Here is a 16,047-nt window from a genome sequence, read left to right as displayed (position 1 = left end):
AGAAAGGAATTTAAAAAAAAAAAAAAAAAAAAAAAAAAGCTGGATCTTGGAGAAAGGAAAATCGCAGCGACGGAAGAGGCGGCGGAGGGTGACATCTAGAGGAAGCCAAAAGATGGATGGGCGCTGGAGGTATCGCCAGCCCCTACCAATGGATGGAGGAGGGGATTCCAGGGATGGGGCAGAAGCAGACTGGGTGGAAAAGCTGTGGGGGGGGGGAGGGAAAAGAAAAAAAAAAAGGAATAAAGAAATAGAAAGGGGCTGTTTTGTATTTATTCTGCGCTGCTGAGCCTGGGCAGAACCCAGCTGACAGCAGGGCAAGCTGTGGGGCTAAGGAGCTATGGGGCTGAGGAGGGAGCAGAGGGTCACAACAGGGATTTGGGGATGCAGGGGTTCAGAGTGAGTTTTTTCCCATCCCCATGCTTTGGATCTGTGGGGCTGCCATGGGATTTGCACCAGAGTGGCACAGTGCAGCACTGGGGCTCTATGCTGGAGCACCCAGAGGGGCTGGTGTTCGGCTCAGGCACCTCAAGGTCCCGTTGATGGGTGCTCAGGCTCCAGAAAGTCCCAGTGATGGAGGCTTCAGGCATTTCAGGGGCATGGTGATGGATGCTCATGTACCCAAGGATCCCAATAATAGAGACTTGGGCATCTCAAGGTCCTGGTAATTGAGGCTTAGGAACCTCAGCATCCTGCTGATAGAGGCTCAGACACCTCAAGGCCATGGTGATGGAGGCTCAGGCACCAGGAAGTCTTAGTGAAGGAGGTTCAGAAACTTCAGGGTCCCAGTGACCAAAGCTCAGGCACCTGGGGATCCTGTGGTTGAGGATTCAAGGATCTGCTGATGGAAGCTCAGGTATCTCTGGATCCTGGTGACAGAGGCTTGGGAACCTCAGGGCCATGACTGTGGAGGCTCAGGTCTGAAAGATCCCAGTGATGAAGGCTTGGGCTTTTCAGGTTCATGGTGATGGATGCTCAAGTACTCAAGGGTCCCTGTGATGAGGACTCAGGAGCCCAGGGATCCTGTGGTTGAGGCTCAGGAGTCTCAAGGTCCCAGTGATGGAGGCTCAGCTACCCAAGGATGCCAAAGGTGGAGGATTAGGAACCTGAGTCCTGATGACAGAGGCTCAGCACAGCATCATCAGCCACCAGCCCTGCTGGGAGATGAGACACAGGAGCTGCTGTGAACATGGAACCTGCGGAGGCTATTTCAGTCCTCATTAAAGCCATCAAACACAGAACCCACTTGGAGCGACTCGTGCCTCTGTCTGAATGCCATGAAATCCTCATTCCTATCCCAGTGGTTGCCACGATCCTCATGGTTTGCAGCTCCACTCACGGCTTATGGGAGCCATTAATATCTTCTCAGCTTTTAAGGGCGCAGGTAGAGATCTCTACGTTTGTGCTCGGCAGTCTACATTCTTCCATGAAGAATTAGGGTAAAGATGAGATCCTGATGTTGTTGTGTGTGTGTTTTGTTTTTTTTTTTTAATTTATTTTTTCTTTCTTTATCCATGAATCAACTTCTGTTTTCAGCCCTTCTGTGGAGCAGAATGAGCTTTTGTTTAAAGCAGTGAGCTGCAGAGATGTTGGCTTCTTGTGTTTATGTTTTCCATATCCAGGCAAATCCCATCTCAGAGCCCCTTGAGCGCAGGTCTGGGAACTGAACATCCCAACCACAGCGAACAGAGGATCAGAATAGAAGATTGCTTTTACACAGGGGATTTTGCAGCATGAGTTTGGCTTCTGATGTCCATCCAAAGCACGCAGGCAGAGAAGGAATGCTCTGTTTTCAGTCTGCAATGGAGTCACTGTTTTAATTTTAGCTCCTCCGGAGCAAAGATGTAACCAAGCTGTTACCAAAGCAAAGCACCTTATGGGGGGTGGAAGAGGCAGAAGGACTGAACCTCCCCATCTAGCAGTGTGTGGGTAGCAGGACTTGGGGCACCCCAAAACCTGGTGAAGCTGAACACCCAAAATCTGTGCTTCCTTCTTAAAAAAAAACAAACCCAAAAGATTCATCCCTGCTCATGGATGTCCTTTCCCGGAGGCAGATCTGCCCACAGAGTTTCCAAGCTCCCAAGTAGGGAGGGCAGCCAGCGCAGAACAAACTCCAAACCATTTAAAAATGTCACCAAAATCTTTCTGAGCATCTCTTCCTCTCTGGAAAAAAAACAAAAATAAAAAGCTGATGCTACTTTCCCTTTGTAGGACTGGCACTGCTCAGTCAATAAGTCACAGATTTCTGTTTATTGGGTGTGGCTTGCTGCTCCTCTCTTTGGCCATGTTGTGAAATTCCAGAGCCTCTTTGCACTGAAAGGTTTTGCAAATGTTTTTTAGCCACGAGCCTTTGAGCTGCAAGTCGTGCAATGGAAATGTTGCAATTGATCTTTGCAGGTGGTGTTGCAATGGCGTTGGCCTGGGACCGAGAAATGTGGAACAGACAGTAGAAGTGGGACGATCCAAAGTGTCTGCAAAGGGGACGATGGGGACAAGAGGACATTCCTATAGCCTTGCATGGCCATAGCCAGAAGGCGGAATGGGGCTATTCAGTCCTTGCCCAAACCATTCCTATTTCAGCAGGTAAAAGTAGAGGATAGAAAGAAATCTGTTGGCAAAGAGCTGGGAATGGCAGCACCGATTATTGCTCTCATTTCTCCCCTTCCCCAGATTCATGTATTTAAGTCTGTGTGCCTGTGCCAGCAGCGAGACTGCAGGCAAGAAAAAGGGCAGAAAAATAGACATCATAGCAGAAAACTGTTGCCCACTTGATAAATGAAGGTGGTTTTTCCTTTAGGATTGTGCAGCAGTTTCTTTTCCTGTTGCTGATATTTTCCTCTCTGGTTTCCATCTAACCCAGGAGACATCTCCTTCCCCAGAGCTCCTAGTCGTGCTATTATCAGCAAAAATAGGATTCGAGAGTTTGCTTGCCCTTGGGGAGGAGATTTCTTTTTTTGCAAAAGTTAAAATAGCGAAAACTTTTTTGGAGAAGAAGCAACTTTCTTCAGTGATAAATAGCTGCTGAGCTCCTACAGAGCAGGGCGAGGGGCTGAAGGATGCGGGAGATGACCCCTAAGATCCTGAGCTGAGCCCTTGGGGCTTTTAGGAGGATTAGCAGCACCTCTTTGTTTTCGAGCTTGGATTTAATAACCTGACACCATCTTGCTTGAATTGCTCTTCCTTTTCCCCTGATGCTTTCCTTCTTCCTTGGACTCAAGTTAGTTCTCACTACTGTCTTGTACAATGGTGTTATTGCAATTGTCTCTAAAGAGAACTGTGCTTATTTCTTCTGCTGCTATTTGGCCCATGGCACTCCTCCTCCTGAAGCATTGCATCAGCTCCTGATCTCCTTCCATTGCAAATTAAGAAAGAGTGGTAAAATCCATTGGAACAGGCTGCCCAGGGAAGTGGTGGAATCACTGTCCTCAGAAGCGTTCAAGAAACATGGAGATGTGGCACTGAGGAACATGGTTCAGTGGGCAATATTGGTGGAAGGTGGATGGTTGGACTAGATGATCTTAGAGGTCTTTTCCAACCTTAGTGTTTCTGTGATGCTATGAGATGCTCCGTCTTCCTCTCAAGTACCTGCACATTTCTCACCTGCCATCTGAGCAACTCATCTTGGAGAAACAGCTCTCTGGGACTAGACTTGTTAAAAAGGGAGGCAGAGATTTCTTTGCAGCTGGAGTGTGGAAGTCTTCTTTGCAATTTAGAGGCTTGCAGCTTGTGATGGGCCACCTCAAGCTGTTCTCATGGTTTTGTGCTTAGGTCCAAGCAAGACAGGTTCATGCTAGTGCCTCAGAAGAGATCCCCATGCTGTTCTTCTCCCATGAACCTTCATTCCATTGCTTGTAGTTTTGTGGGTATGTGGCGAATCTTACTGAAGGCCAGATCAAGCAGAAAACTAAACCAGAATGAAAAAGAGGAGAAGGAGAAAGAAGAAACAGAGGTGGAGAGAGAGGAGAAGGAGAATGGAAGAAAGAGGAGGGGAAATAGAATGGAAAAAGGGGAAGAGGAAGGAGAAGGTGAAGAGGACATCATGCACATCTGATTAGATATTATTTTTAATATTATTTCTCTTCTCCTTTTTCATTCCCCTTCTCTTTCTCCTCCTCCTACTTCTCATTCACCTTCTCCTTTCTCATTCTTTTTTTTCTCCTTCTCCTTTTTCTTCTTCTCTTCCTCCTCCTCCTTCTTCATTGTCTTCTTTTTTAATATTGCCACACATAAATATTTCCATTTTTCAATGGCTCACATTTTCTAAGCCTTCACAATATAGATTTCCCACTTCTTTCTGGATTCCCACAATTTTTAAGTTTTTATTAATATGTTTCCTTCAAGACTTTTTGCAATGCTTCATCTGAGACCCACAGGTGCCCCACAGAGAAGAATTACACCTGCTTTCCTAGGCAGGATGCTCCTGTTAATGGATTCCAGGCCGTGCTGGAGGATCCAGGGTTCCCTGGAGATCCCTATGCCTTTGGAAATTGGGAGCAGGTGGCAGAAATGCCGATGCCTCCCACTCACCCTTGTCGTCAGGTCCCAGCAATCTGCTGGTGCAGCGCTTAATGAAGTTTCGTGTTTTCGCTTGTCTCAGCACGTTTAGCCACTGAGAGACTCCAGACTAAACCACGGTGAGACCATGATTTCAAATGTGTGAGCAGCTTAATTGGGTCCTATTGCACACTTGTCGCTGGATCCGCAGTTCTAGTGATGTTTAGGGCCATTAGAGGGATTAGCACCATGTTTATTCTGGGTGGAATGAGACAATTTAATTTCTTTTAAGTGTGCCAGCCTGCCTGGGGCATTTTCACACAGATACCCTGCCAGCCCAGCACCAAAAACCCACACTTGCATTTTACTGCTTTTTTAATTAAATTAGACTTACAAACAAGTGTCATACAAGCGTAGTGTTATGAACAAAGAACAAGTGCTGTGAATTCCTGCAGCTTTCAGATGTGCAGTTTGTAACATGTGTCAATGAATTCCTTACAGAATGCTGGAAAGGAACAAGAATTTTAGTGATGCAGCATCCTACATGGGAGTATTCCATGCCTCAAGGCATGATGCTCTTGTCTCTTCCCTATAGAAGATCCAGTTCAAGATAAAAGTGCTGTCCTTGCTCCTCTACACCCCTTGTCCACCAAACTTTCCTATATGGAACACCCAAGGATACTCCAAAGAGCATCCAAAAAGCACCAAAGGGAGCCTAACATCCTCCAGCGCTACCTTGCCCCGTACTTACCTTTTTCTAGTGATGTATTTTGGTATAGATTGGCAAAATGCTGCTTTCAGCTCATTTGTTCCCAAGGCTGGGTGTTGTGGGAGTGGTATTTTGGCACAGATTGGCAAAACGCTGCTTTCGGCTCATTTGTTCCCAACATGGGGTGTTGTGGGAAGGGTGGATACATGGCTTCCCTCTGTTAAAAATTAACTTTCCTTGTGCATGTGCTGAATTAATTTTAATTCAGAGCAGCTCATTCTTGCTCATTTATGCAAGCCACTCCGATCTCTGTGCCAGCACCAGGGAGGGAGCAAGCAGCTGGGAGCGGAGGAGGCTGCTTTTGGCACAAGTACCAGTTTCTACCAGTGTGAAGTGGTTACAAAATTCTGGGTGAGGCTTGGGGATCAATCGATGCTGATCAGAGGTTTTCATCTCAGATCTGCCCTCTGGTGCCCCTTCCCTACCCCACAGGATTGCAGAAGAAGATGCATATTAGTCTTCCAAAGGGTTTCAGGGGAAGCAAAGAGACTCTCTGACTGCGTTGTGTTGTGACCTTGTTTAACGTGATGGGTTTTATTCCCTTAGGGAAGAATGGAATTATGAAGAAAACAAACTCCTGGAGGAAAATGTCTGTATAAACGATGTCATTCTCTGTTTGCGCTCTCAATTTTATGGATGTACTTTGTAGGTACTCCTGACTTATGCAGGCCATGTGACTTTCAAGATGGGGCACGTAGGACAGTCCAGGTCATAAAAAAGTCCTTTTAGGGTGAGAAAGTAGAAGCAGATCTCAGGAAGCTACCTGGTGCTACTGGATTTGCCGCAATTTCTGGCAGGTAATCAGTAATGGGGTGGTATATTGGTGGTTGGTAGATGGTTGGTCTAGATGATCCTAGAGGTCTTTTCCAACCTTAATAATTCTATAAATCTATGATTCTAAAATATAAAAGCCTTGAAAGCTGCCAAAGAAATGCGTCACAAAACTCTTTGAAGGGGTACATAACTGCAGGATGAGGGGAAACGGTTTTAAGTTGAGGGAGGGAAGATTTAGGTTGGTTGTCAGGGGAAGTTCTTTACAGAGAGAGTGGTGAGGTGCTGGAACAGGCTGCCCAGAGAGGTTGTGGATGCCCTGTGCCTAGAGGTGCTCCGGGCCAGATAGGATGGGGCCCTAGGCAGCCTGGTCTAGTATTAAATGGGGAGGTTGGTAGCTCTGCATGTGGCAGGGGGGTTGGAGATTCATGATCCTTGAGGTCTCTTCCAGCCCTGGCCATTCTGTGTGATTGTGTGTGTGTTTGTGAGCAGGGGACCATGGTGGGGCTGGGGTATAGGGAAAGGTAGATCATAGAATCACAGAATGGATGAAGTTGGAAGCACCTCTGAATCCATGTGGTACAACTTCTGCTTGAGAAGGGCAGTCCTATGCCCGGGTGGGATTGGAGATCCACAAAACCAGTCCCCCAGGCTCCTCTCTGGTCCCTGTGCTAAGTAATGAGCTGAGAGAACTCCTGAGATACAGTTAGTCCCTGCTCTGGCCTGTCATTGGACACTCCTGGCTATAAATCCCTGCTGGGATGGATTTATGACCATGAATGGAATCCTCTTGAGGATCCCCTACCCCATGCTCAGCAGCCCCAGCGCTTTCAGCCTTTCCTCCCAGCAGAGCTGCTCCAGGCCCATGGTCATTTTGGTGACTCTTCACTGGACTCTCCAATGGACTCCGACCTAGATGGGACTAGTGGAGCTGGGATCAGAGAAGGGTGAGGTAAAGGGGATGGGGACAGAGGATGATCACAAGGGGTAGCTACATGAAGCTGATGGTTGGAAACAGCTGAGCCACGCTGGGATGGGGACAGGGAACAGAGAGAGCCAGACCGGGCCGGACTGGGATGGAAGAGAGAGAAGAACAAGGCCGCAGCCTACTTCAGGCTTCAGAATGCACGCTAGGCCGCAGCCTCCTTCGTTGCCAAGCAACGCTCTCACCGACCCGCGGGCGTCACGTGACGGTGCGAGGTCACGTGAGCGAGCCATACCGGCTGTCGCGGGATGATGACGTAACGCGTGTGGGGCGTTGCGGGAACGTTGCAGGGATGGAGGAAAGGGAGAGGCTGCGGAGAGAGATCCGGCTGCTGCAGGGTACGGTAGGGCTGGGCCTGGGGGAGGCTTGGAGACCGCGAGGGGCGGTTAGGAGGTGCGTGGAGGGCGTGGGAGTAGGAGGAAGGCCTATGGGGTCCGTGGGGGCAGCCAGGAGGCCTTTGGCGTGTGTGGGAGGTAGCCAGAAGGCTCGTGGGGGTGCGTGGGGCCTGTGGGAGAAGTCGTGAGGTTCCTCGGACGCGTGGTATTGTGGGGGGTAGCCAGGATGTCCGTCAGGCTCGCGAGAATAGCTCGGAGGCACCTGAGGTACGTGGGTTTCGTGGGCCTCCTTGGGTGTTTGCGGCTTGTGGTGGCCACCAAGAAGCCGTAGGGGGATGTGAGGCTCCTGGGGTGGGTAGGGGTCTGTGGGGGTTGCCAGGAGGCTCCTGGGATACAGGGGTATGTATGGATGTCCAGCAGGCCTGTGAGGTGTGTGGGGGCAGGCAGATGTCTTCAGGAGTAGAAAAGGAGTAGGCTGGGGGTAGAGAAGAGGGATGGAAGGATGTGGAGAAGGCCTAGGAATGCAAAGGAAATGGCGGCCCTGGGTTTTCTGGATGGAGATGGGGAGAGGAGAGGGCTCAGGAGTGTTGGGTCTGGGGAGAGAATATAGGAGACCTGGGTGGGAGAGGGTAAGGGGTAGGTGGAGACCTCTGGGCATCCGCACACTGCAGTGCATGTCACCCTCCTGGGAGGGACATGTCCCAACAGTTCCTTGTCATGTTCAGGAGCAACATTTGGAATCCCCAGGTGGCACAGAATGGGGCTGTGTCCCTTGTCCTCATTCCTTGGATTCCTCATCAGCTTTGTGGGGGAGGAGTGGGTGTATTTGTATACCCTTTCCTTGCTTGGGAGAGCATCAATGCTCGTTCTTAGAAATAACTGGCTCTATTTGTAGCCCCCCAAGGTAATTTTTCCACATTAGAAATGCTTTGCAGCTATCTACCTCAGCCAAGAACCCTCTTGTTGGGCAGTAGGAAAAAAATTTTCATGCTGGAGCATGTTGACACCTACATATAAGGCTTTAAAATCCTTTGGCAATCCCTTCTGTTGAAAATGTTTTCTAAGCACTAGGCAGACCCTCCATAATCCATGCGTGTTGATTAGCTCAGCTGCTAATTAGGAGCCCAAAACACCAGGGGGTATGGTGACGTCGTAAAGGGATGAAGGTGCAGTGACTCAGTACAAAGCTGGGGCTGCTTTGGATCTTCCTCATTGTTACTTTATATTTTGGGCTTGCACTGTGCTATGTGTGTAAGCAGCCCAGTGTAAGTGGAACCCTCCTGCCAACCTTGTAGCAGGGCTCAGAGGTTGCTCTGAAATAATTCATTTCGTTAGGCTCCAAAAACAAGAATTCTGATGGTCTGTTTTGGTGCTGGCACACTCCAACAAAAAGGAGTATAAAGGATCAGAAGGTGGCCAACAGCAGTAATGAAGTGTGTGTTAAAGGTCTGTTTGTACATCAGACCTGCTGTCATGCTGTATCACTTTAGTTACCAGTTTTCATGAAGATTGAAGAAAATAATTGTTTTCAAGTTCTTGTGTGTGTGTGCGTGGTGTTTTTTTTTGTTTTTCATTTTCTAGCACCACTTACCTAAAATCTGGCCAAAGTGAGTGATCGTCCTCATTGCAGTGTGAGGAAAAGTAGAGCTGTGATGTTAGAAACCTCCCCCTTGGGATTGACAATTAACAAATGCTGTCTTCTATTCTTCAGGTCTCATAGACAACCACAGGAACACCCATGGGGATGTGCCACGACCGCTGTCTTCTGCTCCACGGATGTGGAGCAACACCACACAGGCCCCATTCAGCAGGAGGGGAGCGTTCTCAGCCCGGTATCCCCAGCTGCAGCCTCCCAGGGACTTCCAGCCACGCCGAGCTCACTCTTGGAGGAAGAAATACTCCCTTGTGAACCAGCCCTCAGGACCAGGGTGTGATGTTGGGAATGCCACCACATCCAGAGCTTTTGGGAGCAACGAAGACAGCCAGGCAGCCATGCCATCAGCAGCGTCCCCAGAGAGACAAGTGGACTTAACAACTGATGGGAACATCGTTGTGGGCATCCAGGTGACACAGAAGACTGGTCTTGTAGGTACTGAAGGATTTAATGATGCGAGTGTTTATTGTGATGTTTCTGGGCTTAAAACAGAGCTTGTTGCTCCGGATGATGGTAACGTGCAGGATTCTTCCATTCCTCTGTACACAAACCAAGAAGAAGAGCCAAAGCCTTCTCTCTCTGTTTCATTTAGCTCGTCTCACCGCGTTGTCAGCTCATCCTACCCGTTTGACAATCCCAGAAAGGTGCACCTGGCTGAAAGCTCCAGAAGTGCCAGCGAAAGCGCTGTCACACTGAAAACAGAGCCACAGCCACTGTCAGCTCTGCCAAGCTGTGAGCAGGCTCAGCAATCGATGTGGTGGAAGCCAGAGCCACCCGCTCTGGGGCAGTGCAGCTGGGAGCAAGTTGAGGACGTTCACAGAGAGCCAAAGCTCTTTGGAAATGCAGAGATGCACTCTAAACCGACTCAGGCACTGACTTCGGCAGTTGTGATGTCTCCAGTAAAGAACAAGTTTTCTGTAATCCCCAAAGTTTCCAATCTCCAAAGAGCTGCCTCGGCGACGGTCTCCAGCAAAGCTTCAAAGTTCAGGAAAACCAATTATACCTGGGTTGCAAACCCTAGTAAATGCTCTCGTCCTGTGAAGAGATGGATCAGCCCGAGAGCTTCTGACAGCGCTAAGAAGATCACTGGTGGAGCTGAGAGAGGTTCAAAAATATCTCCAAAGACAGATTTGGGAGCAAAGGTGAAGAAATCGGGGCTGCAATCCAAAGTGGGTGTTTCTCCCAGCAAGTATAAGTGGAAAGCCTCCAGCCTGCAGGCTTCGCCCTCCACATCCAAGTCAGCGTTCAGGTGGCAGTCGGAGGATCAGAAGATGTCCTCAGCCTTCAACCTGCTGCCTCCCAGCGAAACATCAGTTGGAGTGAATCCCTCCTTAGGTGAGGCTGTGCTTACCAGTTATAAAGTGAAGAGTCGGACAAAAATCATCAAGAGGAAGGCAAGCTCAAGGTAAGATCATAGAAAACATGAAGGTTGGAAAGACCACTAAGATCATCATGTTTAACCGTCACCGTGTCACCAAACCATGTCGAGTTGCTGGTCTTCTCAGAAGAATTGTCACTGCACATGTCCATAGGCTTTAAGTGAAGCTGGAACAGTTTTTTCTTTATACCTCTGGGACAAAGGATCTCTTCTGTGTTGAATAATGTGTACTGCACAGAAGTTACAGGCATAGATATGAATGAAATTACAGTGAGACTTGTTGTATATTGGTGGATCTGTTTGCTTTCCCCTTTCCAGCTATTGTGACTTTGTTCTCTATGGAGGAATCCTGTTTTTCAGGGTTGCAAGGACTGATATTTTAATTATTTTATCAGTCTGGGTAACTCAGAATTTAATTTTTCAAACAGAACTTGTCTCCCATTCCTTTTTCTCCAAAGACTTCAGCTCAGCACTTTCCAGGCTTCTCCATGGCCTGGATAACAGACCAATATTAAAAGAGAGGGAAATAGGTACTTTCCCTATTGATTTATTTTCAGAGTTTTGTTGCACTGGGAGCTGGTGAAAGGAGAACAGACTTGGATCACACTTACCTTTTGTTATCTGTGCCTGTAAAATGCACAGGGACAAAGAGGAGACAGAAGCTGAGCTGTGCAGGCTGTGTGTGCTGGAAAGAAATGCTGCCTAGCTGTAAATCTGATAGATCTGCAGTGCTCTCTGCTTTTAGTACTATTCTTTTTGGGCTGTCCACCACTGCAACCCAAGCATCTTCCCTGAATGTTCTTACTCTTCTCCTTGTAGGGTTGGTGTCAGGTTTGTGCTATCCTGGGAAAATGTGTTGTGCTGAAGCAGCTGAGATTCTTCTGGAATGATTTTTCCACTATCCCTGTGTCTGATAAGGGCAAGATTAAAAAATGAAGCGTGGCAGAAGGAAAAGGTGTATGGGCTGAGTTATCTGGACTGGAATTGGAGGGGAAATAAAGGGGTTGGGATCAAACTTTCCCCGAAAGTGTCATGGAAGTGCTGCAAGGACTTCCTGGTGGAAAAGCTGTGTTCTGTGCTGATGTTTTCATCAGGGCTGTATGCGAGCCAGGGTGGGCTTAAGGAAAGGATAAGTGGGATGAAGTGGAGGCAGTGGCACAGATGTGTGATCTTTGCTATGGGACTGGGTAGTACCTTTTCCCAGGTCCTCTCCTTGGATCCTGTCATCCCTCTGAAGGACACCATTCCCTCCTCTGCATCTCTTAAGCAGAAGTGAGTTGAGTCAAGCTGTCAAACACCTCATGCTCCATCTGTGCTTTGCCAGAAATTCCTTAGATTCACTTATTTTCTTGCAGTGTTCTTTTCAGTGCTTCTTACAGGGCAGCATTATGGAGGAGAAACAGAGCTTGGTGACCCACCGTTTCAGTTGTGAGCAAGAGGACCAACTGTGTTTCAGTCACACCCCCACCCTCTTCTAACAGTCTGGTATTTGCATTCACAGCTACCCAGCGGATAAGAAGAGCAGTCCCTTGCTCACCACACCACTGAAAAGCCCCTTCCATCCCAGGAAGAAAAACACCCTGCGGGGAAAAGCTTCTGTGACTCCAAAACGCTCCTCGCCCAAGGGGCTGGTGCAGATCACCAAGCACAGGCTCTGCAGGCTGCCGACTGCCAGGAACCAGGGCTCCTCCAGGGAAGGTAGGAACAGGCATCCTGAAGCTGCTTGCTGAAAACAGCTCCAAGAGAGGCTCTTGGAATTGGAAAATTGGTTATCGTGTCCTCTGGGAGATCTGCTGTTATAGGTCCTGGAACAAACTGGGAGGAGTTCTGGATGGAGTATGGCTTCTGCCTTAACCCAGAGCTGTGCTTTGACAGCTCCAGATAGAGTCATTTCAAAGCTTCCTTTTTGTTCTGAATGCAGTTTTGCTAGATGTGCAAGCATCACATTGGAAGATGCTCAGGCAAGTGAGAGGCAGTAGCAGTACATCTACAAGACTGATCTCTCTTTTTGCACAGGAGAAAAGCTTGTGCTTTTCATGTCACGTCATGAGATGCTCCTTTGGAAGTTAGCAAGCACACCTGTGTCCCAGTGAGATGTCTTTTGTATTGAATATGGCTATAATTGCAGTTGTTAAAGAAATATTGGGTCCCTTATGGTTTGGGTTCATAGTCAGAGCAGATACTGACTTCTTAGGGCTGGCAGAGTTGCACCGAGGAGTACATGAAGCAGCATCATGATGCTTCTGGCTTTGAAGTCAGGTTCTCTTGTTTAGTGTCAACATGATCACCCACAGTTTAATCTGAAGTGTACCCACAGTTTAATCTGAAGTGGGTACAAGTACATTTTGATTATGTGCCTATGCTGAGCTCGTTGGTATAGTGGTGCTATCATAGGTATTGCTTGAATAGAGAAAAGGCTGCTTGGGCTACACGATAGCTGCAATTTGCCTCAGAAGGTAAAGCTGCGCTTTAATTACTGAATTTACACATGTAATTGTAATTATTTCTGGTTCAAATAGCTCTGTGTTAAGATGTTGCTGTGTTTGGACAGACCAAAAGACAAGAACGGGGGCTTGTGATTCAGGAGAAAGAGGATTTTCTTTTTCTTTCTTTAATGGGAGGAAAAGAAAAATATAACTTACAAAAATATTATTTTTACTGCATGTGTTTGAAGAAAGATTTGGAGGAATGGAAAGGATGCTGTGAGGAGAATTTTGGATCTGTTGCTTGAGGATGCAGATGTGGCTTGTAAGGAGGTAAGGAAAAGTGGACGTCCATGTAACTGCATTCATGCTGATGCTCCACCATTGTGTTCCATGATTTTGGAGCTGAGTCTTGCTTCACTGAGTGATGTCAGCTTACATCTTGCTGTTTGGAGAGGGATTTAGGGTTGCAACAGCCTGAGGAAATAGAGATGTTGTTTACAGGGCTATAAGCTGTTGTGGTGCTCAGGACCTGAGGTTAAACCACATCTTTGCTCTGTGTAGGTGGAACCACAGTGCTATGCAGGGAGCAGAGTTTGCTCAGCTGTGTGCACTGCAGTGGGAAGCAGAGGAGGTCAGAGTGCTGCAGCTTTGGGGAGGCTCTGAGCTGCCATTGAGGCTTGTCTGGGGCTTAGCAAGCATCTCTTCATTTTATCTCTCAGCAGAAGTGTGTGCCCAGCCAAAATGAAGCTGAGAATACACAAAATAGATCAAAATCTGCTCTCCTGGGAGCATGACTGTCAGCTGCCAGCAGCCTGTGCTTTTGGGGAATGTGTGCTGAATCCTAGTTCCTTGATTGAAGGTAATGAACAGTCCCATGGTGAAAAGATTTATATCTTAAACCACGTAGGCCTGAAAATATGTAGATATTGCAGAAATACAGCTGCGTTCCTGGCTTTTATCAAAGTGGAGGAATGCAAACAAAGAAGCTTAAGAAAAAGAGAAAAATGAAAAATAGGGCTGGAAGTCACTTGGGGAGAGCATTTAGTTCAGTCCCCTGCCCAAAATGGATCAAATGATCAAGGTACTTCTGATGCGTGGTAACAAAGCCTGATTTATGAGGTTGTGAGCTGTCAAAGTGACTTATGTTGTTTTCCATTTTGGATCTGTGTGTTTTGTTGTCTGGGCTGATAAGTGTGGAAATAAGAATTTGCTTTACAGAGGCTGGTGTTTATGCTGTGTGGCTTTTTCTTTGCAAACTGCAGCACCTGCTTGAAAAACATCTTGATTTGGTTCTTAAAAGTACAAGTATCATATGGCTGTATGGCTGCTGGTGTTCTTACCTCTGCTGCACCTCCATTTCAGGGATCCCACAGGACTTGACAGATGCTCCTTTGTGTGCCATCAGCAGCTCTGCACGGGGAGGCAGCTGCCAGGCAATGCACAGCTGCTTTGCTTCTTCAGCTGGCAGAGAAATTCAGCAAAAGTCCTGACAGCTCTGAAATTGCAGAATGAACTTTGGTTGTCGCTTGGTGAAGGCTGAGCACTAAGTTGGTGAGCTGGAAGGCTGTGACACTTGTGTGGCCAACAAAGAAACTGTTGGGTGCTAAAACAGAGATAGGATATTTTCAAGGCAGCATTCCCTACTTTTATGTGAGGATCTGGATGAGAACTCGAGGAAGCTCAGATGTTCCTCATTTGGCATTTGTGGAAATGGAAAGTCACAAACTGATGGGTTGTTCTCACTGTGAATGAGCTTGGAGCTGTCATAAAGTAACTCTGAAATATTTCACTTGAATATGGGATGAGTGAGGGTGCTCAGAATTGGGATATGTCCCAAACTGAAGTTGATCTAATGGGATGGCATTTCTAATGCAGATAACTGCCTAATCCACAGAAGGTTTGTGTGGGGGCTGTTTGTACACAGGAAGATCTCGTGTGTGTGACCAAAGCAAAGAGGAATGAAAAATGTTGAGCCAAATTAATGTTGATAAAACAGCCTTTAGATTTTGGACTACTTGACAACTTAGTGCTTAATATTAATGAATCATTAATATTAAAGTATTCTTTTCTTTTTCCTTCCTGCTTAAGTTCATAAGCTCTTTTTGAAGGGAAGGGGAACTTGGAGATAATTGCTTTTTTGGAAGTTGTGAACTCACTCAGGTGCCAACCCTGTGGCTTGATGAAGCTGATGGCATCCCAATTTATGCATGGTGTCCACTTCATTTGGAATCTGGACCAGGCTCCTGCCTAAACATGCTTCCTCTATGTGTTTTTCTATAGAGGGGGCAGACTAGACTGTATAGAGGAGGTGCAGTTGAATAATTAAGATTTGAGTGAAGTTTCCACTGGTTGCAGTTCTCCCAACTGATTGGTGTGGTTTGGTTTTGTTTTTTTTTTGGGGGGGGGAGGACATTGACACCAAAAGTTTTGATGCAGAGAATAAACCCTGGACTCCTGTTCAGTCATTTACTGAGCAGCTTTCCTGCCAATAATGGTATGTTGTATTTATGTTGTCTAAATGTCAAATGTCTATCCTGAGTTGGCCTTCCCTTGCTTATTTGTTGCAGCAAATCAGCCAGTGTAATAAAATAGCAAAGTGCATGCTGGAATGGCAATGCTTCAGACAGTCTCCTTCAGACTGTTTGGCCATGTGTTGTTGGATGAGGTTGAGCAGCAACAGTTGGGTTTTTGTGAAGTGAAGGGGGAGTTATCCCCCACCAAAGCATGGCAATATCATCATCTGGTGATACGTTTGAAGGCCAAATCCTAACTTTCAATTGAGTTCTGCGTGACCCAAAAGTGGTGTCAAAGGGATGTTCCTGTTCCTCCTGTACTGCAGGTGTGGATATAGGAAAGCCCCTTTTATTTCCACCAGCAGCCACTTGGGAGCTATGAGGGTAACAATTGGTGTCTTGCAGGATGAAGCCCCTTCTCAGCTCATTTAAAAACAGACGAGTGGTTGCAATTGCAAGCTGCAAAAATCAATGCTTGCCCTCCATGCAGTGGCACTGCTCTGGTCGAATTCATCCTGCTTGGACTTTTGGCACTGTTGTCTCTTATTGCCTTGATTTTACTATAGGATAAACTAGAACTAATGGCTTAAAATGACTTTTTCTTTTTTTATTTTTGGCAAGGATTGGGTGTGAGAGGGGCAGGAGAGCTGGGCTGTGCCTATTCTTTGTATGCCCAATGTGGAGCTGCGTGATGTTCTCCAATAATGGGGAAGATTTGGGATTTT

General features: G+C 47.2%; 1 protein-coding gene and 1 long non-coding RNA gene across 2 annotated transcripts in view; both read left to right on the top strand.

Annotated features, from left to right (window-relative positions):
- The first annotated feature begins 7,257 nt into the window (after positions 1–7,257).
- ZC3H3 (zinc finger CCCH-type containing 3) overlaps positions 7,258–16,047 on the top strand; it is a 156,002-nt gene continuing 147,212 nt past the window's right edge. Inside the window, exons 1-3 of the mRNA XM_052703605.1 lie at positions 7,258–7,354; positions 9,063–10,410; positions 11,885–12,081. Coding sequence (XP_052559565.1) covers positions 7,309–7,354; positions 9,063–10,410; positions 11,885–12,081 — 1,591 coding nt within the window. The 5' untranslated portion in view covers positions 7,258–7,308. The remainder of the gene's footprint in view (positions 7,355–9,062; positions 10,411–11,884; positions 12,082–16,047) is intronic.
- On the top strand, positions 12,092–15,418 carry LOC128090875 (uncharacterized). The gene is made up of 2 exons (XR_008211131.1): positions 12,092–13,668; positions 14,172–15,418. It is a non-coding gene; the product is annotated as an uncharacterized LOC128090875 (long non-coding RNA).

Source organism: Tympanuchus pallidicinctus, unplaced genomic scaffold (genome assembly GCF_026119805.1).
Source record: "Tympanuchus pallidicinctus isolate F22 unplaced genomic scaffold, pur_lepc_1.0 scaffold5, whole genome shotgun sequence".
Taxonomy (NCBI): Eukaryota; Metazoa; Chordata; class Aves; order Galliformes; family Phasianidae; genus Tympanuchus; species Tympanuchus pallidicinctus.
The sequence above is the reverse complement of the archived record's forward strand: the minus strand, read 5'-3'. Positions and strand labels throughout refer to the sequence as shown.